At 38.7% G+C, this 23,628-nt stretch overlaps 1 protein-coding gene across 1 annotated transcript in view; it reads right to left on the bottom strand.

The window, feature by feature from the left end:
- Positions 1-23,628, bottom strand: part of LOC117807859 (collagen alpha-1(XXV) chain) — a 181,207-nt gene that overhangs the window by 4,639 nt on the left and 152,940 nt on the right. The window contains exons 14-35 of the mRNA XM_034677269.1: positions 20,417-20,449; positions 19,774-19,809; positions 17,494-17,538; positions 15,142-15,204; positions 13,440-13,508; positions 12,650-12,694; positions 11,078-11,122; positions 10,738-10,815; positions 10,230-10,253; positions 8,318-8,362; positions 8,117-8,161; positions 7,919-7,999; positions 7,755-7,817; positions 7,531-7,581; positions 6,776-6,802; positions 6,017-6,097; positions 5,642-5,677; positions 5,065-5,118; positions 4,583-4,636; positions 3,610-3,636; positions 3,427-3,480; positions 1,231-1,317 (exon numbers count right to left, since the gene is read on the bottom strand). Of these exons, the coding sequence (XP_034533160.1) occupies positions 1,231-1,317; positions 3,427-3,480; positions 3,610-3,636; positions 4,583-4,636; positions 5,065-5,118; positions 5,642-5,677; positions 6,017-6,097; positions 6,776-6,802; positions 7,531-7,581; positions 7,755-7,817; positions 7,919-7,999; positions 8,117-8,161; positions 8,318-8,362; positions 10,230-10,253; positions 10,738-10,815; positions 11,078-11,122; positions 12,650-12,694; positions 13,440-13,508; positions 15,142-15,204; positions 17,494-17,538; positions 19,774-19,809; positions 20,417-20,449 (1,143 nt within the window). The remainder of the gene's footprint in view (positions 1-1,230; positions 1,318-3,426; positions 3,481-3,609; positions 3,637-4,582; positions 4,637-5,064; positions 5,119-5,641; positions 5,678-6,016; positions 6,098-6,775; positions 6,803-7,530; positions 7,582-7,754; positions 7,818-7,918; positions 8,000-8,116; positions 8,162-8,317; positions 8,363-10,229; positions 10,254-10,737; positions 10,816-11,077; positions 11,123-12,649; positions 12,695-13,439; positions 13,509-15,141; positions 15,205-17,493; positions 17,539-19,773; positions 19,810-20,416; positions 20,450-23,628) is intronic.

Here is a 23,628-nt window from a genome sequence, read left to right on the forward strand (position 1 = left end):
GATAAAATCTTATGAACATCACACTTTACAATTGCAAACACTGTATTCTCTTTCATGCATGTAAAACACAGAAAAATATATACAACTCATGCACAGCGATATGTAGATGACTGGAATCTTGGACACATTGAAAGAATCAGTGAGTTTGTCTTAAAATAAAATCATCACAGCTGGTCCATATGAATGAAGGGACTGTAGTGGGATAGAAGCAGATCTTTATGTATGTGGAATCCTTTCTTTATCTACACACATTATGCTTATCATATCACCTTGGACGTTGACAAAATTCTATATTTTGACCCCATAGATTTGTACCGAAGATTTACAATGCGTTGTTGTGAAAGCGTCATATAAAATGTTCATTTTCTGCTCATGGTCTGGCCCAATTGGTACATATACAGAGGGGGGAAAAGGGGGAGTTAACAGAGTAGAGGAGGGGTCCTTGGGCATCAGTAAAGGAATATGTGTTAGCATTAGGTTAAAAGGTAACTGCTCCATGGAGGGATCAGCTGGAAGGAAACAGGATTTAAGCAGAATTGCTTTAAATATTTTAATCATGGGAAAGGAAGGATTCAGTTAGATGGATAGATTTAAGTATCTTATAGTGTTTGCTGTTTGTAATACATCTGCATTATCTGTGTTATCTAAAATAGGCTGCTTGCAGTCAGGAAGTTAGTGATGTAAATGTTGGTGTATTTTTTTTTACCATTTATAAATTAAATAAGTGAATTCATGATTTTCAAGCTCTCAGGTCATGCATGGTTTAGTTTCAGAGGTGACTGAAGGTGAGCAGCATGCATGGGTAAGAGGTGGAGGAAGAAGAGAAATACTGTACCAATTGGCATGGGGCATCCAGCCCATCCAGACCTGGCTGCCCTGGTTCCCCTTTTTCACCCTTAAATCCCCGGAAACCCTGTTTGCAAAGATGACCTAGGAGTGTTACTGGGAGAAGTGGACAGCTATAAGCCCTGTGACCGTCTCCTGTGACAGCCGAAAGAGGGGAAGCGAAGGAGGAGCGGCCCTGTTGGCTTGCTGATACCACAATCCAGCCACATTTACATTTTAGGTGTCAAAATTGCAGACACAGGATATAGGTAGACTTCATTTCTTAAAATTTGCAGTGTTCTGGTGGATGCTGGGTATCAGTGTAGCCACAGAGCGCTCATCCTTGTTTGGGACCACTGCTCTATGTGGTTCGGAAGAAATTCCCAGCTCACAGTTGGGACATACCAATGGGCAAGGTGCATCTAATCCAGGGGCACCCTGTTCGCCTTTCTCGCCCTTAGGCCCTTTTTTGCCCTTCTTTCCCTTCTCCCCCTGTGGATACAACGATTTGGTCAAGTTAACATCATTTTTTCTTAACATTTGGGACAGAACTGCTATTAGCGAGGGAGTGATTAAAAAGAAGGAGGTCCACAAAGGAGAAGGAGACACGGTCCATGTTAGATAGGAGGAGATATCAGACAGGATTTGAGGGTTCTTAAAAACATTCCTAAGAACAGGGAGGGGGGGCAGTAAAGGAGGAGGGAGTCAAAAACAGAGCTGATTGCTAAAAGGGAGGTCAAGGGCACAAAGGATGAGAAAGAGTAGCAGGGAAAAAAACCTTCAGAACAGAATTCAATCTAACACACTTTAAAACAGATCAAACTGTATCCCTTCATATTTGGATTGAAGTTAGTCTTCCAAAGTCTACATGACATGCATTGTGAAATAACAGAATCAACCAAAGATAGTGCTCAAATATCAACCTTTCTCCAATTTTGATATTTGTAATCATGTCAGAAGTACTCAACTTCACACAAGTAATAAAACCAGGAAACGTTCTACTCTTGATGTAAATATTACATCTACACTGGTATAAAATAGAAATCAATTGTTACACCTCAATCCCCCAAAAGTTGGGATGCTTTATAACATGTGGAAAAAAATACTAATTTAATGGTTTGTGAATTATTTAAAGCCTAAATTTAATTGAAAATACTGTTAAGACAATATATCCAATGTTGAAACTGATACGTGTGAATGTTTTATGTTAAATATTTTCTCATTTTAAATATGTTGCCAGCAGCACATTCCAAACAAGTTGGGACATGTACAACAAAACACAGAACAAGTTTTGCAATGCTAAAAGAATAAGATAAAATAAAATAGATAACAAAATTCCAGAAACTGGTCTCCTCAACATCTGCAGAGTAATGTTAAAAGAAGCGGTAATACAACACAATGATAAACAGGGCCTGTCCAAATAAAATTCAAAAAGAGCAAAAACTTTTCATAAGACAATTCAATATTTTCAGTTGCAACATTTGGTATGTCGTTTGTGCACTATTTTTGATTTAAAATAGGATTTACATTTTTTTCTTTTTTCTCCATCAAATTCAGTTTTTATTAACATTTCATACAGCATCCCTTCTTTTGGGGGATTGGGGTTGTACTATATGCTGCTGTATTATCTTTTAAAAACTCACCAATATCATTAACTCTTAATAGAAAAGTGAACTTTCATGCAATTTCTTTTATCATCATTCAAATTTTGTCATAACTTATCCGTCAAAATCAGTGTAAGCAGTTGTTGATAATCACCAGTGGCAGGAGCATATCTTGTATGTATTCTATATTGGACAAAAGTTAAGTGCATAGATCCACTGAACTATGGGTAAGTATCTTCATCTCTGTGTACTGTCAAATTAGATGGGATACAGTTTCTCTAAGACATAAATGATCTACAGACACTCCAGAGGGGTTAGTAAACAGAGATAAAGCAGTGACAGATATTATCTACGGTATACACAAGCAAGGAAGAGTTCTCAACAGGCTCAGGAGGTTATGGGAGTGAAGTGTTTTTGGACTATGTTCAGGCATGGAAACAACAGAAATAAAAAGTGAAGTTAAAGAACCTGTTGTCAATGGACTTGTTTGATTTAACATGTTGAAATCACTTTTTTTGGAATGCTTCAGAATGAGATTGAATTTGTGATTTTGAGAAATGAGATGACAAATCATTCAAAAGTGAGAAACAAAAGCTTGATTGAGAAGACTACAGATGATTATTGTGCAAAATTCAATTGTACATTGAACATTGTATGGAGTTGTCATCCAGTTTTTTACATAAGCTGTGGTTGATGAGTTCTGTCCACAAACTAGAAGTGCTAAAAAAACAGACTTAAATTAGCATTTTTAATCTATCTATCAAAATATAATCCAGAAGAATATGAAATATATCTACACAAAAAATTGATTTCAGCCAGTCTATTCTTTCCAACCACTTCAAAGAACTATTTTACAGCAAAAAATAATATTTTCTTTAAAAATTCACAAAAATATCTTTGTACAATATTATGTATATATTTCCTTTGACTGTCCATTGACATCAGTCCTCTGTTTTGTTAAGGGGTTTACAAGCCATAACATCCTTTCTACATCTACCTTTTCTCCTCTTTCCCCATCGTCGCCTTTCTCTCCCCTTAAGCCTGGCAACCCCTGAAAAAGTACAACTCCACTTAATTAATTTTTGCCATAAAGATAAGGCAGCCCTTCTTCTCTGAGAAAAAAACCAACAAAGACGATTTCTGTCTCTCTGCCTCATGAAAAATCAAATTTTAGACTTACATCCAAGCCTGGTGTTCCAGCTGCCCCCTGCAAGCAAAAAACAAAATAAGAAAACATGACTTACAACTTTTATGTGGTTGACTTTCATAAAAACTGATTTTTATTTTAATTTAGATATCTAGATCTCTACATGTACACCTGCACACCTGGTGTAATCATCTACTAGTCAGAGGTTCATGCTTGTCTTTTGCCATTTCTATCACCAAAGCTATAACTGATTATGTTGAACAGTCGCAAAGATGGTGGATGTAATAATAATGCTAATGTGTTTTAAATCTGCTGCTTCAGTATGTACTCAATGTGGCATCTATGTAAGAAATAATCTGCTTGGCGTGGGCTGTTGTTTCAGTGCATTAAAACTGAACAGCAACCTCAAAAATGAAGCCAATGTAGAAGGGCAAAAAACTGCAGTTCCTCCAGTGTCCACTTGAGGCTGGCTCCAAAAGCAAAGGAATCCCAATTAGGCAACTTGTTAAAATGCCCATTTGCCCCTTAAAAATTGAGGACAAAAAGTTTTGATTGTATTAAGGCGAAGAGCTTTGCTTAACTCCCCACCAGACAGGTGAGCCTGGTGTCTCCAGCACCTAAGATTCATTGGGCTCGCCCATTGATTGTATCCTAATATGGACACCTACAATGGACATTCAGTGAATTCTTTCACTGACTGTGAAGCCATATCTTTTAAAGCTCCCCCCTGCTGACTGGCTGCAGTATAGGTCTTAAATCCTGCCTTCTCCATTCTAACAGATGGAATGGGTGTCAAGCTGTAAAACTGAAATACATGTAAATTTAATTTGAGCTGTCGGTTTCTTTTCAAAGTTGTATTCACAGGATTTGAGTAATCTGTAAGTGAAATTACTGTTCATAAAGTCAATCCTCTGAGTGGGCTTTTTATTAAAATGGCCCTCACTTAAGGTGCTATGAACTTCTCTTTACTCATTCCTTATTCCTCATGTATTTTTTTTTTACTTACAGGAAGTCCGTAAGGTCCCCTTGGCCCTGGCTCCCCTTGTGCGCCTCTCTCGCCCTAATAAAGAGGAATCAAAGTTGGAATCACATTGACGAAACATAAAACAGTTCCTTTAAAACGAAACAATGTCAAAGACATCTGAAATTAAAGCTCCTGTGTTGATTTTGGCATCCCCTGTGGACCAAAACAATCTCATCCTGCTTTCTTACAGCACTGAGAAATATCACTTATATCACTTAGAAAATGTAAAGAAGGAGGCTGTATCTGCAGCCTGCTGTCAGACACTTGGTCTGACACCTACCCTGTGGCAGTGGTTTCTAGCATTATTAATTACAAGAAAAATGAACTTGGTTGTAGCTTACAAAGCTTCCTCAATATCAATTTCAGTCGGTTTCAAAAAAAAAAAAAACCTCCTTACAGGAGCTTTAAAGGTCAAATTTTAAAGTATCATAGGTCAGCTACAAGATCAAAATAAAATGCCTTACGATGTCACCCTTCGGCCCAGCTGGACCAGCCGGACCCGAAGGCCCATCCATGCCCTGCAGAGAAAATATTGGCAAGGTGAGTTCACATAATCATAATGGCTCATATTTAATAATAAAGTCGATTTTTTTAAGCAAACAAAACATGGATAGCAAAAATAGATGTTAAGCTTTCACACTTGTACAATATTCCCATCTGGTTGGACCTACAAACAGCTGCTGAGAGTACACGTGCATTGGCCACAAAGAACATTTGCAACACTGATGACACAGTTAATATATGAGTGTGTGTTAATGCTGAGTTAATGCAACACAGGACAAAACGAGAGCTTTGGAACACTTTCTATAAAGCTGCTATCCCTTGAATTAAAGTCACAGTGGCTTCTTTAAACTCATAACACCTTGCTAACACGATAACGTCCAAAAAAGCTTTTAAACTTTATTCTTAATGGCAGTAAACTAAAACAAAATGAAGTGATGTTGGTAAAAACATTGAGGAAAAGGGGGCGGTATGGAGTGTGAAAGGGAGAAGAGGGGGCAGAGGCTGGGTGGTGAAGCCTACTGGTCACATGACACTCACCCTAATTCCAGGCTTGCCGTCCAAGCCGGAGGCTCCCTGTGTGGTTATGGAGGTATGAGTGACATGAACAAGGCGGGATTAGTACCAGATGAACACTGTTATTAGGACAGGTTGATGGCAGGGTTTACAACAACTAAATTACACTGTGTTACAGGGACGACGGCAAAAAGTCAGCCGAGGCAAATGACAATGAGGACAGAAAATGGAGAAAGCCACATAGACACACACGCGCACACACACATAAAAACACACACTCACATGTTTTAACAAATATACAAAAATGCTTTATTAAAAATGAGAGATTGCTATGCATGTTGGAAAGAATGGCTTGGGCTTTGTGGCTGGAGACATCCCATAATGCACTATAGTACTCACAGGGAGACCCAGTGGTCCGCGGTCGCCTTTGTGACCAGATTCTCCTCGAATACCCTTCATACCATGTAAACCAGGTTCTCCCTAGAACAAAAAAGGGAACAATGGAAACAGGGAAAGTTGGCAAACATGATAGTTTTCAGAGCTTCAGTGGCACTAGCATGTTGAAACAAGGGGTTAGTAAAAGTATTTGTTTTGGTTTATTTTAGGGTCATAGTGGCCCTAATGTGAATGGTTACAATAAGGGATGTGCGCAAATAGTCCACCATCACCATCACCCTCCTTCAGCACCAAAATCACCACTCTACTACCCGGATGTAAACAGCCACAGATGACAAATAGTATCTTATAGCATGTCCTGATTTGGCAGTATGTTGATATAGAAAATGAAAACGTTGCATGTAGGCTGCGTCTGGTTAAACTGGCATACAACCACTTGACCAGGACTGTGTGCAACCAGCACAGGGATGTGGATGTTAACCCCAAAGGAGACCGCAGGCTGTTGGTGCTAGCTCTGCTAAAGTTAGCCACACTCAGCAAACCATTCGGCAGTGTTTCCCCAGAGACTCTGTGACCCCCTTTTTAACTGTGTTAAACAAATAGAGCTCAATTGTGTCTGTTTTCTGAGTGTTTTCTTAGATTAATCAGTTGGTCAGAATTAAAATTCCCATTTAAATGACTATGTCAATAGTCGCTTCAAAAACCCCCTACATTACCAAACATGAGAAATGATTTCACTTGTACTTTCTCTTGTATTTTTACCTTTGGTCCAGGGAAACCGTGTGGGCCCTGAAAACAAAATAACATGGAAAAATATTAGTTTGTAGATTCTGTCATACATTCTGTCCATTATTCTTATCTTGTACAGCTGAACTAAGCTTATTTGAATCCTTCTACCTCTACTCTATGCACCCTCTCCCTCTTGTCGAAAACACAGAAAAATGGTATACTAAGCTACAAACACTCAGCTGTAAGAAGACATTGAAGTTTTCTTTGGACAGTGTGTATGGGGAGGGTTTACATGTGAGGGGGAGGGCCATTGGTCTTAAGTGTTTTTAATGTTGTTTTTATATTTTAATTTGTTGACTGTACAGCATTTTGGTAAACTCTTGGTGTTTACAACCTGTTTAATAAATTATCTCTGATTGTATTGCATTGTATTGTATGGATTTTGTTGGATCAAATTGGATTAGATTGGATTGAACTGGATTGATTTTGACTGGACTGGACTACATTGTATGGACTAGATGGGACTGGATTAGATTAGATTAGATTAGATTAGATTAGATTAGATTAGATTAGATTAGATTAGATTAGATTAGATTGGATTGGATCTAATCTAATTGGATTTTACTCGGTTGGATTGGATTTGACTGGTTTAAACTGGATTGGACTGGACTGTACTGGACTGGACTGGACTTGACTGAACTGAACTGAACTATATTGGATTGGATTATGTTGAATTGGATTGGATTTGACAAGCTTGGATTGAATTGAATTTGATTGGAAACACTAACCATTGGTCCTGGAGGTCCATGGGGCCCGGGTGGCCCTGGAGGACCACTGATCTGCAAATACAGGCAATACAGAATAGATATGACAGAATACTGTTTCTACACGGTGATTACATTTTGACTGAATTTCTTAACACAAAATGATGTTAGAGTTTGTAGTAAGCTACATCTTGAATTCAAGGACTTGAGTATGGTGAGTAATAATAAGTGTCTACAAAGAGACTTACTGAAGGACCTTGAGGACCAGCTAGACCGGAATCCCCCTTGTCGCCTTTCATCCCATTGATACCCTGAGCAAAGGATGGCAGAAGAGATCAAAAGACAGAAATTAAAAAAGACAATACAAAAAAAAGCATTTCAAATAATTTGACCTTTGTACTAAGACTCTTACAGGAAGGCCAGGTAAACCAGTTCCTCCTTTATCCCCTGAAGATCCAGGCATTCCCATGTCTCCTTTTGAGCCTTTGTAGCCCTGAGAGAAGTGAGAAAAATCTACTTTCAGGTATTTTTGTCACTTGGAAAAAATAACTAGACATGGAGACACTCAGAGATAAAAACTCATCTACAACTTGAAAAACAACAAACTCACTCTTTCACCATCCAATCCAGGAAGACCAGGCATCCCACGATCTCCCTGAAAAACAGAAAACGGATATTGACATTTTACAAACACAATAAAAGTGTAATGTTCAACAGAAGATTAGCACATGTTACTTCACCAGCTGGTTTGATTGCTAAATAAGCATTAACAATGTGAGGATTGGAAGAAGCACAGAAAAATAGGATTTACCTTAAAACCCTGCGGTCCAATCGGACCAGCAGGTCCAGGAGGACCCTGAGAATAAAAACAAAGTTTTTAATATATTGATACTCAACAATGGATTAATTCAATATTAACACATTTTGTAAATCCATCACCAGTGGAAGTGAAACATCACAATGAAATTACTCACAAAGGGCACAATAAATGTTAGCAAACAGTCATGAATTATGATGCTCATTTTGAAATCACATGCCAAAGTCAAAACCATGTTAGCTAGAGCACTTAATTATAACCAGCATAAGGGGACGGGAGGGTTATGTTTTTCTAATTATGGTTATCAATTAGGAATTTCAAAACTAACCATCTTTTTTTATTTCACACAGTACATCTTTAATAACTGGGATAACTGAAACTCAAAACGATATGATTGCATGGGTACAGACATGTGCCATCTCTGTTGGTAAAGTTGATATCAGAGGTCCCGCCCCTTTTTGATTCTGATTGGTCAGTGATCAAGAAGCAACACTGACAAGTGTGGAGGTGTTCCAAAGTCAACAAAGAGTGATGTGAGCACAGGGACTAACTTCAGCTGACTTTGAGAGTGTTGTGCTGAGGACACCAAGCACTGAAAATGCATTTGGGTTGATTAGAAAATAGCTGCTGCCAGCATAAAAAAAAACCAATAAATGATACAGGCCCTACATTTTTAAGAAAAATGTGGTTCAGTTTGTGACAGTATTCTCCCATGTTATCCAACGTAGTACTTTTAGACTTTAGTTCCATCTTCACTGAGTAAGGCTATTGTTTCTTAACTCCAGCCCATTTTAAAATTGTTTACAACTTTATCTGTGTGATTATTATTTCATTTCATTTCATTTCATTTCTTACCTTTTATTTTTTGCATGTAATAAAACTATGTACTTTGCCACATTATGAAGAACTGTCAGGTTGTATTTTGGCACCCCTTATGGACAAAGCAGCACCTCATACTTCTCTCCTGGTTTTGTGTATATTGTGTTCTTTTGGTGAAAAATCTCCTCTGGTTTTGTTTGCAACAACTGGATTAAGTGTGCTTCTTAATCACTTTAAATACTCCTCACAGGAGCTGTGAATATCTTAAATGCTATAATGACGTGATTTGTGGCATTGAAATGTGCTAACCAGCTTGTCTGAAATATAAGTTGACTGAAACAAGGCTGATTTTACAGTCTAGTGGGTAAATTATGTATGGGACTAAGCAAGCAATGTTTTTACTATACTGACAACATTTCATAATGCTCAAATCACTCTGGAAGTAAACAATACATATTTTAATTACACATTTTTACACAAGTCAACCTTTTGGCTTTCCTCGGTTATAAATGTTAATTGTTTGGTGAAAGAGAAATTAGTGATCAATTGCAGTAATCCTATTTCTCTCAGTATCTTTGCAATGTGTACTTTTGGTCTATCTATAAATGCAAGCTAGTTCCAGATAAGCTGCATAGACACTATATGACATGTAACATTAGCAGAGTTATTTTGGAGTAGACATAATATAACAAAAAAGTCAGTAAAGGTCTGAAATCTGGATTTTTCATGTAAGAAAGCTGGACCAAATATCCATCATACCAGTCCGTGTCATGCTCTGGGCTCATTCTTAAACAAATTTAGCCTCATATGATTAAACCCAAAAATAAAGTGTGTAAGTTTTGAAAATGTGGCCGACATTCAGGCAGACATCCAGCCTCTCAGGCAGCTAGTGAGATTGATGGCACAGAAGCATACGGAGCACTGAATACAGTCTCATCCGCTGTTAAGCAAATGTGTTGCTTAGGGAGGGAGCACAAACAACAAGGCAGTGCAAACCAGGGTGGACACTGGGTTGGGCCCATGCGAAGACAGAGATGAATCACTTGTGGGTATGACACAATACACAGAATACATAGAGCCTAATTACCGTCACTGTAATAGTGGTAATCTTCTGCAGTGGGCCAGAGGAGTGGAAAAGGGGAGGAGGTGAGAGATAAGATTGCAGAGGTCATACAGGAAAGAAACCTTTGTGTCAGCACTTTTTTTTGCACAGATACACCCTCTAAATAAGCTATTTATTAAAGAGCTGATGTAAGCATATTTATCACAGAGGACATACAGTGCACAGGTACGTATTCGGAAGGATGTGCCCCCAAGTTTAAGGACTACTTTTAACATAATGTTGTGAACCATTGATATAGAAATATAAAAATTAAGGGCAGGTTCGTGATACTTGAAAAATGATGGAATTATCAAGATGATAGCAGAGTTTCAACCCCCAATATACTAAAATACGGCCAAGATTGCAGGCCTATCTTCTACAAAATACTATTAACTGAATTTATAATGCGAGGCCTATTTCTCCTTTTAAAAGAAGTGCATGTGAAAGTCCAATCTGTGTTGTAATCATCTTTAATTGTGCTGTCTTGTCTGACCTGTAAAGCCTCCTGAATGTTTCCATTGTAGTCGATGATTTCTGTGGTTCCTTGGTCTCCTTTCTGTCCAGGCGGGCCCTGCATGTTTACAACATTCAGAAACACATTTAAATAGCTGTCCTTTTGTACTGCACATCATGTATGCAAATAATAACAGAGAAACAGAAGAGATATAGCTCTGTGCTTCTTCTCTAAGAACTGAGTGATGCTCCCCAGTGGTGATCTGCGTGTTACTACATTAACAGTGGTTGCCAGCATGTCCTGAGAAGTTTAAATTCTAAGTTTTAATCATAATGCAACATGGTAGAGTAAATCAAGAGATGAGAATGTTCTTGCTTACCCGTGGGCCAACAGATCCCAAATCTCCTCTATCTCCAAATTCTCCCTGAGAAGACAAATAACAAATATCAATTCTGCTGTTACAACAACATAAAACACAAAAACAGGGAAATCATTTATCACTATTTATCCTCATTTATAATCTGCTCCATCTTTACAGGTATTATTTGAAAGAATACACAGGTGCATCCCAAAAATTGTGAATATCTTAAAAAAGTTCAACATTTTCGTCAGTCATTTCATTAAGTGAAAATGTTATATATTCTAGACTCATTCACAGAAACTAAAATGTTTCAAGCATTCTAGTTTTTTAAATCTGATAATTAAGGCCTGCTGCTCAAACTACTTGGAAATACATATCTCAAAATATCATATTATCTTATTTTTAGGGTGGGGAAATTACTATTCAAACAGAATAAATCCTGAGCAATTCTTGGTCTACTTCAACAATCATGGGGAAGACTGGACAGTTGTCAGTTGTTGGACAATTATTGACACCCTCCAAAAGGAAGATATGCCACAGATGGCCATTACTGAAAAGGCTGGCTGTGTTTTATCAAAGCCTATTAATGGAAAGTTGACTGGAAGGGAAAAAAAGGTGCACAAGCAACAGGGATGGCTGCAGCCCTGTGAGGACTGTCAAGAAAAGTTGATGCAAGAGCTTAGGACAGCCTCACAAGGAGTGGACTGAGGCTGGTGTCAGTGCATCAAGAGCCACCACACATATGTCTTCAGGAAAAAAGTGCTACAATTGTTGCATTCCTTATATCAAGTCACTCCTGAACCAGAGAAAAAGTCTTAACTGAAGTGTCTTACCTAGGCTACGGAGAAGAAGAGCAGTCCTCTTTAAAATCAAAATGATTTGCGGTGTCCTGTCATCTGCTGGTGTTAGTCCGTTGTGTTTTATCAAGTCCAAAGTCAACACAGTTGCATACTAAGATATTTTAGAGCACTTCATGCTTCCTTCTGCTGACTAGGAGACGAAGATTAGAAACACCTGACCAACAATACTGGGATTCAATAACGCCTCAGCACTGCTACAGGCTGATCGCCTCCACAACACACCACAGTGATGCAGTAAGTCATGATAAACAAGTCCCAACCAAGTATTGAGTGTTTGAATGAAAGTACTTCTGAGAAGTTGCAAATATTTGTATATTATAAAATCAACTTTTTTAGAATTCTCTTATTTTTTGAGATGCACCAAGCATGAGATTAGAAAGTAAAGTTTGTTCCCAATATTTTGGAATTGGATCGTGCAACCACACCAATAATATCCATATCTGTAGCAGTATTACTGACAATAAAACACCTTCTCTCCACCAGCAAATGACTCCACTTGCAAGTCTGCTACCATAAAAGTAAGCATCTTCTGGCTGTTTGTCTGCAGGGCTTATTTTCTGGCAATAAAATATCTTCATATAAAGTGCTTTGTGTAAAACGTCTCATGGTTTTAACAAAGCACTAACAATAAAGGACATCAAATGGAGGAAATCCAAGATCTGAGTCACCTGCAAAATCTAATTAAGAAGCTATGTTTGCTAAATTAAAGAAAACATATCTGCTCACTCACCTTTGACCCTTTAGGTCCAGGTGTGCCAGACTCCCCTTGTGAACCCTGCCGGGAGTTAGAGAGTGAGAAAAGAATATAGGGGTCAGGGGCATGGTGACAGAGTAAGAGCATGAGAGATATAAACATAAAATAAACTGTCTTTATGAGTTCAATCTGAATTCATCATAAAATATTCAATGCCTTTAAGACATCTATTACACAAGGAAAATATTAAACTCTCCTTCTCCTCTCTTGAGATCAACACATTCAACCTCACTAAAATAACCAGCCTTAAGATGCTTTAACCGCACAGCAATGGAGAAAGTGTTTATTTGAACTCTGGCATTGATAAAGAAGGGGTTTGACATTTTGGGTTTCTAATAGGACGTGAAACAGATCTGTTGGTCGTCTAAGTTTAGACTGGAGCTTCAGCTACCTGCTGGCTCAGTGCCAGACATAAACAATGGTAAACTCATTTAGATTTGGTTTACTTTAAGCAGACTCCAGGGAGAGCCTTGAACTTACTACAGGCTATAACGGTCTCAGCTCCCTAAGTTCACACAGATGAATATTTGATGACTGAATGGAAGGGGGAGCATTCTACTTTATCATCTTTAAAAGCTAGGTCCACTTTTAAAGTGTGTTTAAATCTCACAGGCTCCAGATGGAAGCAAAAAATCAATGAACCTCATGGATGAAAAGACAGCTGAGGAAAAAGTGAGTAGGTGGCTGAGGGATCCAGTTTTTCTTGTCATTATAAATGGTGGCATTTGTGTGTGAACCCATGCTCATGTGCACTGGAATAACTAACCTTTGGTCCAACAGGTCCGAGGTCTCCTCTTTCACCCTTTCCTGGTGGCCCATGGTCACCTCTCTCACCCTGTAGAAACAAAAGAAAAAACTTAGAAGCACAATCATAGGTTGTAGTCAAGTACATAGGATGTAGTCTCTGTGACGTCTATGAAGCCCAAAATGGTAGGAGTCATATTGGAAACCTGACTTTTGATCAATCTAGTTCACCTCCCGTACAATGTGTATTTATAAATAAATAAATAAATAGGCTACATACCCAAAAGCTGTTTTTGTACCAGGCTGTAACTATGCTCCAGTATGCTTTAAAGATAGGCATTTTAACATGGGACCTAATGGGGATTTATTGGCTTTTGGAGCCAGCCTCAAGTGGACCCTGGAGGAACAGCAGTTTTTTGCACTACTGCATTAGCTTCACATTTCACCACCAAATGTAGCCGCTTTAGCACAACAGAGCGTTATAAAGTACATTCTTTGTGAATCACAGTCAGCACACAGTAGAAACACTAAAGCACCTGAGAATAAGTTTTGAATGCCACTCAAACTGAGCAGAGGAGGATTCATAGAAGACAGAAATGTCAATATTCAACCATATTTAACTGCCAAACTCTGCCTTTGTATCAAAAGTGTCATTGTTAACTTCATTATAACAGAAAAAAAACAGACAGCCCCGCAGCTCAGTATGAAGGCTGACTTATTGCTGAGTTGCAGAGGTTCCCGCAAGTGTCATCTAGAAGTGCTGGTCAGGACTTCCTCCTGTTTTCCTCCTTATTGTCAGCAGAAGAGAATCTCCCAAATATTAAAAATGAACTTTTCTTCTCCTTACGCAAAGATGACAGGCCCAGGTATCTTCTCCGAGAGCTCCTCACCTTTTTTGTGTTGTACTTGACAGATCAACACGGTGAACTGTAGATGCTGAGTCAGAACTCTGTGCTTCACAGTGAGTCTTGACCATTTGAAAGGTGAAATGTCTAAGAATAACCTTTAAAACATACATTTGCATCCTCAACTTTTTCTCCTTCACCTCAGCACCAAATGCAAACCCTTTTGTTTTTCATTGGAGAACACTTTCTTTCTAAGTGAAGTGGCTCAAGAAATCCAATAGAGGGCGGTGTGGTATAACTCAGAGCTTGTACTCTCTATCACTTAATGCTTATACTTCAAACCAAGTGGGACAAGGCCATTATTCAGCAGTGCTGAGTCAATAAGGCATTGGTTTTCTCTTCAAATAACCACTCACTAATGATAGCTTAATGGCCCAGACTCGCAAATAAACCTTCAGACTCTTAATTTAAGAAAGGTCCTGGAAATGTTCAGCAGAGGCCCCCTGAAAGACAAAGTAAAATATCTTCCTCTTAAACCTGCGGGCAGCAGAAGAGGCTGAACATTTGATTCAGCAACAAAGATGTCCAGGGGACAATGCAAGACTACAACATTCAGATTATCAATGCACTGCAGAAGGACTAGTGTCTGGATTATCACTGATGGCTTCCGGGTGTGAGGGTTATCTCGTTCTGAACACTCCTGAATGACATTTTGAAAAACTGAGCCTTAATCACCGAACTAAAATGATATCAATAGATAATGAGACCATCATCAGAGGAATTATTGATTTCAATGATGATTACGACAACAAGCAGTGATTAGAATCTGCTGCAAATCATTGTCAAACAAGACTTTACAAGCCTCCAAGAGTCACTGACCTTAGTTCCTGGGAGTCCTGGAAGGCCTGGTTCACCCTGGGGGCCAAGGAATCCAGGCTCACCCTGAAAAATAAACAAATAGGATTTATTTTCCCAAATTTGGTGCGGTTAGTGACTACACGACACAAACAATGCACCACCAAACATTTCAAAAACAAAACACATGCACAGACTGCTGGGACACTTTCACATGCACACAAACACATACACTCACACACCTATTGACACATGCATGACTCACAAAGACTGACACATATCAAAGGCTAGCATCAATGACTCCTCAACATTTGCAGTTTAACGTATAAGGAGTCAGCTTCCAGTACGAGGTACAATGACGGATTTGATATACATTGCATTTGACTGTAACTTGACTAAATTTGGATGCATTTCTTCTTCACCTGTACCCTGTAACCCTACAGCAGTTGAGTACGTTGGCCAAAAAGGGTTGACGATCTATCTGCGACAGCCTGAACAATCTCTATCAAGACAAACGTGATGCAAACATTCAATGATGCAAATTCAAAAGCACATGCAAGAGTCCAAAACAAACACAACAGTGGAAACGCACCACAAATGAAAAAACGTGTTACCCAAGACAACTGCAAAATATAAACACTTCAAATTTAGACCTTTAAATGGAGGTGCCCCAGGTCTGTGTCGGTGCTAAATGAAACAGCTTTATTATTGACAGGACAGGAGGAGAAGACCAGATACAGAATTGATTTTTTAGATGGGAAAGCAGCGTAGTTTTAATATCGGGAGGTGAACTTAAATTACTGCAGCCTGACCTGACCTGGACTTTGACACTGCTAAAGGCAAAGAGATGGTGGGGATGGGAGAAGAGTGAGAGGGGTGTCACCTCGGGAGACCTGAGTGAGGGTTCTGTCCGGCTGCTGGTGCTAGCTGCACTTCTAACAGAGCTTTGTAACAACCTTTTACTCAGAGCCCAGAGTACACAGAGTAGCTAAAAGTATCAGTAGCTGCATGGCTAACTGAGCCAACTTAAGCTACACCTAGCAGCAGTTACTTTAGTAAAGCGTTCTCCTTTTCAGAAACTCTCTCTAAGGTGAAGCAGTGTAGGTTTTATTTTCATGCTTGTAAAGTTGTGTTTTGGCACAGTAGAGATGAGAACATGAGAGTCGGAGGCACTCTGCTCTTATGGCATTTATTGTCACATGGTCTACTCAATGACATATGCAGCATCTTCTTCTCTCTATCCTGTTGATAATAAAGCTGTTTCACTTAGCACTCCTAAAGGTCTGGGGCACTTTTGTTAATTTTTCTTGATTTGCAGTGTTTATTTTTTCAGGTTTAGTGGGATTTTGACTTCACATCATTTGTGTATTCACAGCGCTTTTGCTGTTAATGCAGTTGTTCCAGCTTTTTGAAGCAGGTTTTTTCATTTTCATTCATAGTGCGTTTCCAATGCTTTGTTTATTTTGACCTCTGCATGTGTTATTGAATACACATTGCAATTGCAGCATGTTTCTCCTCATGAAGATAGTCGGGTTGTTGCACATCGTCTGCCCTTGGACGCCCGTTTCTGAAGCTTTGATCAGATAAACAGCCAAGAATGTGGAGCAGAACAAAGTGCAAGGCGAGCTCAGAAACCTGCAGGTGCTACGTTAGCAAAATATTGTTAGAATCCATGAAACATTCAGGCCTTTACAGTAGGATCAGGAGGGTATCAAGGTTTTTTCTTGGCTAGCACAAAACAGAAGAAAGCAGAACCAAAGCAGCAACAAACACTGAACACCATCATTCCCGCACCGGCATTCCCTGCATTCACATGTTATATTTCAAGCTGCAGATCATAAGATATGAAGGGATTGTGATTACTATGTGCCTTTTGTGCCTTTAGTTTCATCATCTGCTGTTCAATAAACTGAAAAAGCGTACTTTGAAAAATTCAAAATAATGATATAAAAACAAACTTCTCCTTTAAAAGCACAAGTTTTGACACATTTTGCTCCGACTCTTTTGATGCCACTTCCAGGAAGTAGACCAAAGTGGTTGCCAGTGTCCCAATCATTAATTCATAAACCTCTACACTCTTCACAGACATAATGAGACACTTTTCTTGCTGATTTCCGGCAAGTTTGGATCAAAAACTCCTCATTTGTCATTGCACTGACTGCACAGGTATTTTGGTGCCTTTGCCACTCTCAGAGATGAAACTACAGATCTTACAAAGCAGGAGGAAGCAACGTTATGAGACCTTAATGTGTCATGCATGAGGCATGATGATGAGGTCGGTTGAGTATTGCTCTGAGCTCTGCTGAGGAGGCTGGAGGGGATGCACAGGGACAACAGCAGGGGTATGACTGGGGGTAAAAACAGCAAAGCATTTACCTTTATCCCTGGGAGTCCAGGCAGCCCTGGAAGTCCTGGCTCTCCCTACACAAGAAGAGTGTGACACGTTACGGCCAAGCCAAGCTAAGCTGAGTCAAGCCTCATTTGTGGACTCTTTGGGGTTCTATTAGCTCAACACTTGATTTTCTATTTGTGTTTTCACTGGCTATCAAGCTGCTGTAGTTTTAAAAAGTGGCCTGCTGTCCATTAGTGTGTACTGACTGTCATTTGCTTGCAGCAAGCACTAGCAGAAGTTCTGCACATGCACTTTCAAACCAATTCATGCAGCCATGGCTTGACAGCGTGATTAGTGCTTGTTATAACACTCAACCCTTCACAAAGTGCAACAGCATTTTTATTTTCATGATTTTATTGGTTTGGGCAGGTGCGAAAAGTTCTGGTTTCTGGAAGGAACAACCGTCAGAGACTTTGGATTAAAGTTGCAAAAGAAGCTGTTTTAGAGAGATTCAAGGCCGTTAGAGTTTGGCAGTGCTGGGAGTCGAGAGCTGGCCTATTTCTCCGTTACTGAGGTCGGGTCATCGTCAAGTCGAGAACTCCAGATTCCCATTACATGCAAGTTTGACTAACAAGCTGTCATTTGGAGTGTGGAAAAAATCTGAGGTCCAGTCCCATGTGACGCCTCTGTGAGATATTCAAAACAAAATTTCTGAGTCTGGAAAATTTAACGCTCTATTAAGACCATTGTATTTATGGCATATAAAAAGAAGTGATTAGCACCGCACGAGAATGATCAACAGTAATGGCACTTTGGGGATCTGAGAGAGGGCTGTAAAGTTCCATTGTGGCTAATGAAAGCATTATAAAATTAACGAGTAAAGGTCTTTCTTGAGGACTGCTACTTCAACACTTGAATCTCAACCAACGGTAATATCAAACAGGGAACAACAAATCAATCTTGGATCGCCATTTGGAGTAGAAAAACAATTTTCGAATGTGTCAGCAAAAGCAGAACGGCTGTAAAATTAGACATAAGATTAAGCAGTCACAAAATTAGTCAGGGTCTGAGTGTTTTCTTTGCAGCATAGCACAAAAGAAGACTTTTGGTAAAGCTCTTTTGTCTGCTTGGAACCAGTAAATCAAAAAGCAGAAAGAAGGGGGAAATTAATGGGGTGCGACATTTGGGATTAAAAGTGTAATTAGATGACGCAATCTGCAGCAGTCTGGTCAACAGACGAGTTATCGCTTTTATTTTGCATTAGCTCCTCTTCTGCTGCATGCTTGTTTAATATGTTTTTTTATTAGATATTGTTTCTTGAACAATATTCTTCTAATTTCCGTAGTTGGCCTGCAAAGTGTGTCAAACTCCAGAATAAGAAATGGCTGGGAGGCAGATTTTATACCCTCCCAAAAAATACTGCTTAAACAACAAAAAGCTGTTTAGTTGGACTCCTGCAAAGGAAATTAATGGGATGACCTGGTGGTTTTGACTCTTACGAGTACAGCTTTCAGTAAAAGGGAGCCAAAAAACAAGGATTTTATCCAGAGGTGTTAGTTTGATTCCTGGGACCTTATTCTGGCTCATATCAAGCATTGAGCCAAAGTAAATGTAAACTGAGTCTAAGCACTGTGATGTAATGAGGTTCGAGTTGAGAAGTCAGGCTCTGAGCCCCCACCCCCATGTACAACTGTCCTTATTTCATTTTTTTTTTTTTGCCATGAGGTCCAACTGAGTTTGGAATGCTGGTATTCTAACATTTTCTCTTGCACAACAGACTCAGCTTCTCCTTTTGCAAACAAAGTCATTTAGAGTTGTGCAATCACAGTGATGAAAAACAAAGAAATACTGGATGTCAAACCAGCCACTACGCTTAAGAATTTTCTCATTGGGTTTTTATTCCCATGGCTTGTACAATGGTCTGTACCATTGGCTCCCAACCTGGGGTCCAAGCCCCCAAGGGATTAATATTGCATATATTAACTAAAATCATGACTCACACCAAACAGTTTATGTAACTGTCCAGATACAACTTAAAAAAAAATAATACAAAAACATTTTACCTTATCTCTTTAGGTAAAACATTAAAATTGATGTGTTTTCTTACAGCAATGCATCACAAGTAGCGGGACTCTAAAGAAAAAAGGCTAGTAACCACTTTCAATAATAAAACCATTACAAACATTAAAATATACTTAATATTCAAATAAATATATCTGTACACATATACAAAAAACTGTACAAACATCAGTAGTACACCTGTTGTCACTAGCCGACAGTTTCTCAACCTTTCAACGATCAAAATATCAAAGTAGAATTATTACCTTATATCCACTTCGTCCAGGTTCGCCTGGTTCACCCTGGAATATATGTGAAGAGTTTTAATTTTAACTGCTGAATTTCTAGATACATTAGCATAATGTATTTAATAATCTATTGCTTAGTGTTTGTACGGACTGGCTAATTTCCCAATCCTGATAAAGCTATCGTTAGCTTAACCTTACTGATGCTATCTGTTCAATTAGGCTAACATTTATGACACTTCTTGTTCTGTATTTTGTGACATAAGAACTTTTGGATGATGTTTCTTTAAGAGAAGGTTACATAACTACAATACAAACTTTTGATGAGGCATCTCATAAGATTTCTTAATACAATTACTGTTACTCTACACTCAAAATGGGTGACAAATTAGCAAGCTAATGTTAGTTATAAAGTTAGTTTAGCTAGCTTAGCTAAAAGTTTTAAGCCGAGTAACATTGTACAAATAATCAGTAACCAACCTCCATGTAAGAACTCAATAGTCTGTACAAACCTCTTTGATTTTTTTGCAATTAACTTTTATATATATATATATATATATATATATATATATATATATATATATATATATACATATATATATATATATATATATATATATATATATATATATAATGAAAAGTTTGGCATTAACTTAAGTCTTACCTTGATGCCTGCAGCAGAGGAGCCAGCATCTCCCTGGAAAAAAGAGATACACAAACAGAAAATTAGAGAGGTACAACATAAAAAAGTGCTTAAAAGAAGTTATTAGAAGACACAACGGGCCTTTTGTCACAATAGGAGCATACACGACTCTGCAACTAGAGTTATCAAAGAATAAAATAATCTTATTTTGAAAATACAATGCAGAGAATGATTTCAGGGTTGCTCCATTCACTGCGTGTAAAATCCAATTACAAAAAGATTGTCTGCCTTTCTATGCAGTGTTCAGATTGAATAAACCTTCTCACCAAAGTTTGAGACAGCATTTTTATAACTACAGCACTGGGAATATTTCATTGTTTTTACACTGTCAGAGTGCAGCTGCATAGCGGTGCTGACATGAAATCTAACACTACAGAAGAAACAGCATAGGGGTAAGGGGCCTTGACGGGTATGCTGTAATAGTAACAACAATTTAAATCTCTTTCTCATTGTGCTTAGGTAAAGTATTGACCAGGAATGAGTCACTTATATACATGATATCTCATAGTCTCAGACAAAGCCATCCAGACATCCAGGCCCTTTCTATGCACTGTATTACTTCTGCACTGTACAGTGAAAACATACATTAAAAGGGGCCAATAAGTGTAATTATGGGCGGTTGGTGGGAAAAAGGAGCGGGGAGTTGGAGGCTGCGTCTTGAGCTCTGGTGTGGATGCTGTGGTTTGACTGCACATACGCCTCACGCTCAGAAGTTGCTGAAGGAATGCTTCTCGCCCTCAGCTTTTTATGGGAGTCATTACGATGCGTAGCACACAAGGCACGTTTAATTGCCACAATTTTTTTTTTTTTTTGCTGACAATAAACTGTGTTACTGTTTACAGCTGGGATTTGTTGCATGCTGAAGGGTACCTCAATCCCTATCTCAAAACATACCATTACAATGTTTATATGAGCATTTTTCCTTTATGTTTTACTGGGAATGCAGAAGATCTGAGATGATGACTTTTTAGTGTCAGCTGTGTAAACGGGCTCCCAGTGTTACATAATAGAGATAAAAAGGCTTTTAACTGATTTTACAAGATGAAATAAAAACTCTTTTGGTCTTTTTTTTAATATTCAAGAATTGCTTGAACAAAACAAACTTCAAAGTCAAAGTTGGTTTACACCTGTTGCTTTTGGCAGGGATTGATGCATAAGAATGCATCACATCTGTACTTCATTGTAACATCTTATATAAAAAAGAAACTACAAGATATCTCACCTTGTTAAGCTTACAATCAAGCTTTGGACTTAATGGAAGCAAGATTGAGTTTTTCCCATTATTAAACTCTGCAGGATGAGACCATGAGTGAAAAATAAGCATTTACAGCCCAGTTCACACACTTTTAATCAAAAAGCCACAATGACTCATGTGTAAATAAGTGTCAGAGATGCAATACAAGTAATTAACACCTCATCCCCCTGCTGGTGAATTGATAAACCCCATTGACTTTTCTGTCACGACAGGCCTCACACAAGTATCACCAGGCCTGAGAACCAAGTGAGAGTATTCACATGTTAATCTATTCCAAATGAAGTGGTATGAGATGGAAAAAGTGGTGGAGTTGGGAGGTGAACTAGCTGAGGTGTGGCACTGAGTGCTGAAATGTCCCAATTGGGCCAATTACTCTGGTGAGGCTACAGCCTGTGATTTAACCACAGAGCCAAGCGGGATGGAGAGCTGTCACCACAACTCCACTTCATTAGAGGCACCCACTGCTTATTGCCATTCAACGATAATAGCATGAATATCTCATGATGTATACTTAGTAAATCAGGCTATTTTCCAGCTGTTTGCTTTTTGGGAGCCAGTGAGATGGAGAGGATTAATTGGCCGAGACAGAGTTGTGACAAATGTAACCATTAAATGTCACCACAGCCCTCAAAACACGACTCCCATTACATGTTATGATCATTAACCAGGATGACCAAATTTTGCGGCCTCAGCTGAATATCAACCTCAGCCATTGAGTTAGAATATATTGTGTGAGGCAACACAGTTTATGATTGGCTCCAAGGGCAGAAAGGCCCTGCCAACGGTTGAAACACAGCCAGTTCACAAGAGCTTGGACCGGATCTCAGGATTCAAAAGTTATACCAACCACTGTGCCACACCAGACAGAGCCAAGCGCTCACAGCCTGGTGGTTCCCAAAATCCTATTTCAAGAGTTTACTTGAGTTTTTTTTCCTTTTTTTAAACCTTGAAAGTTTCCCTATCTCTAAGGTCTGAAAATTTCAACAGGAAGAGTCACTGTTCATTTCACAGCTAGTTAAATACTTAGAGTAAATGCAATTGAGGTAAATGATTCAGAACGAAAGCTTTTAACTGTGGTAATGATTTGTTTTAAATGAGGCTGGAGATGGACATGCAGAGGCTGCTGGGAACACTGATGGTGGCAAACGAAAGCAACACAGCAGATAGAGTGTTTCATAAATGTATACTCTAAAGAAAAATGTACTAATAGATATATTTTTACTCAAATATGACACTTAAGAAAACTTACATGATATGATTATAATTTGCTACATTCATTTGATGGCTAGTTGAGTGACCTTACAAGTCAAGACATCAATATTATATTCTCATCTTATGAAAGGGGCTAATTATTACAGAAATAAAAGCTTTTTTTAAGCTCCTACTACAGTTGCCATTGGTTTTGGTTTGTGTCTCAGCCCCTGTATATAACAGGACCCCATACACATGTTAACAATGCAAGACCTTATTTATCACATGCAAGAATCTCTAAAACTCACTTATTAAAACATATGGTATATCTTGTTTAACCTCCCCGTGCAAAAATGTTTTTGCTGTTTTCCAAAGGGTAATGTGCCAGATTATTTCTTGGCCAGGCCCAGCTTCCAGGCAACCAGCAAAATGATTCGAGCCATCCAAGAGCGGGCACAAAACCACCAGTGGGTTATAATTGCAGATTGCCATTTAGCATAGATTATGCACGGATTACATTAACAGGATACAAAGGGTAAAATATAAGCCTGAAACTTGATGTTTATTTGTCTTAGTTTGCACAGAGCTAAGATGAAAGTCTTTGTGCTGTTTTCAGCACTGAGCAAATCCAAGCTAGATTAATTAACCGGTCACTGGGTCTGGGAATGTTTTAATATACTGTTCATTTTGGGAATAGTTTTGATCTTTTCACATTATTCATGGCCAG

The sequence above is a fragment of the Notolabrus celidotus genome, chromosome 23 (genome assembly GCF_009762535.1).
Source record: "Notolabrus celidotus isolate fNotCel1 chromosome 23, fNotCel1.pri, whole genome shotgun sequence".
Lineage (NCBI taxonomy): Eukaryota > Metazoa > Chordata > Actinopteri > Labriformes > Labridae > Notolabrus > Notolabrus celidotus.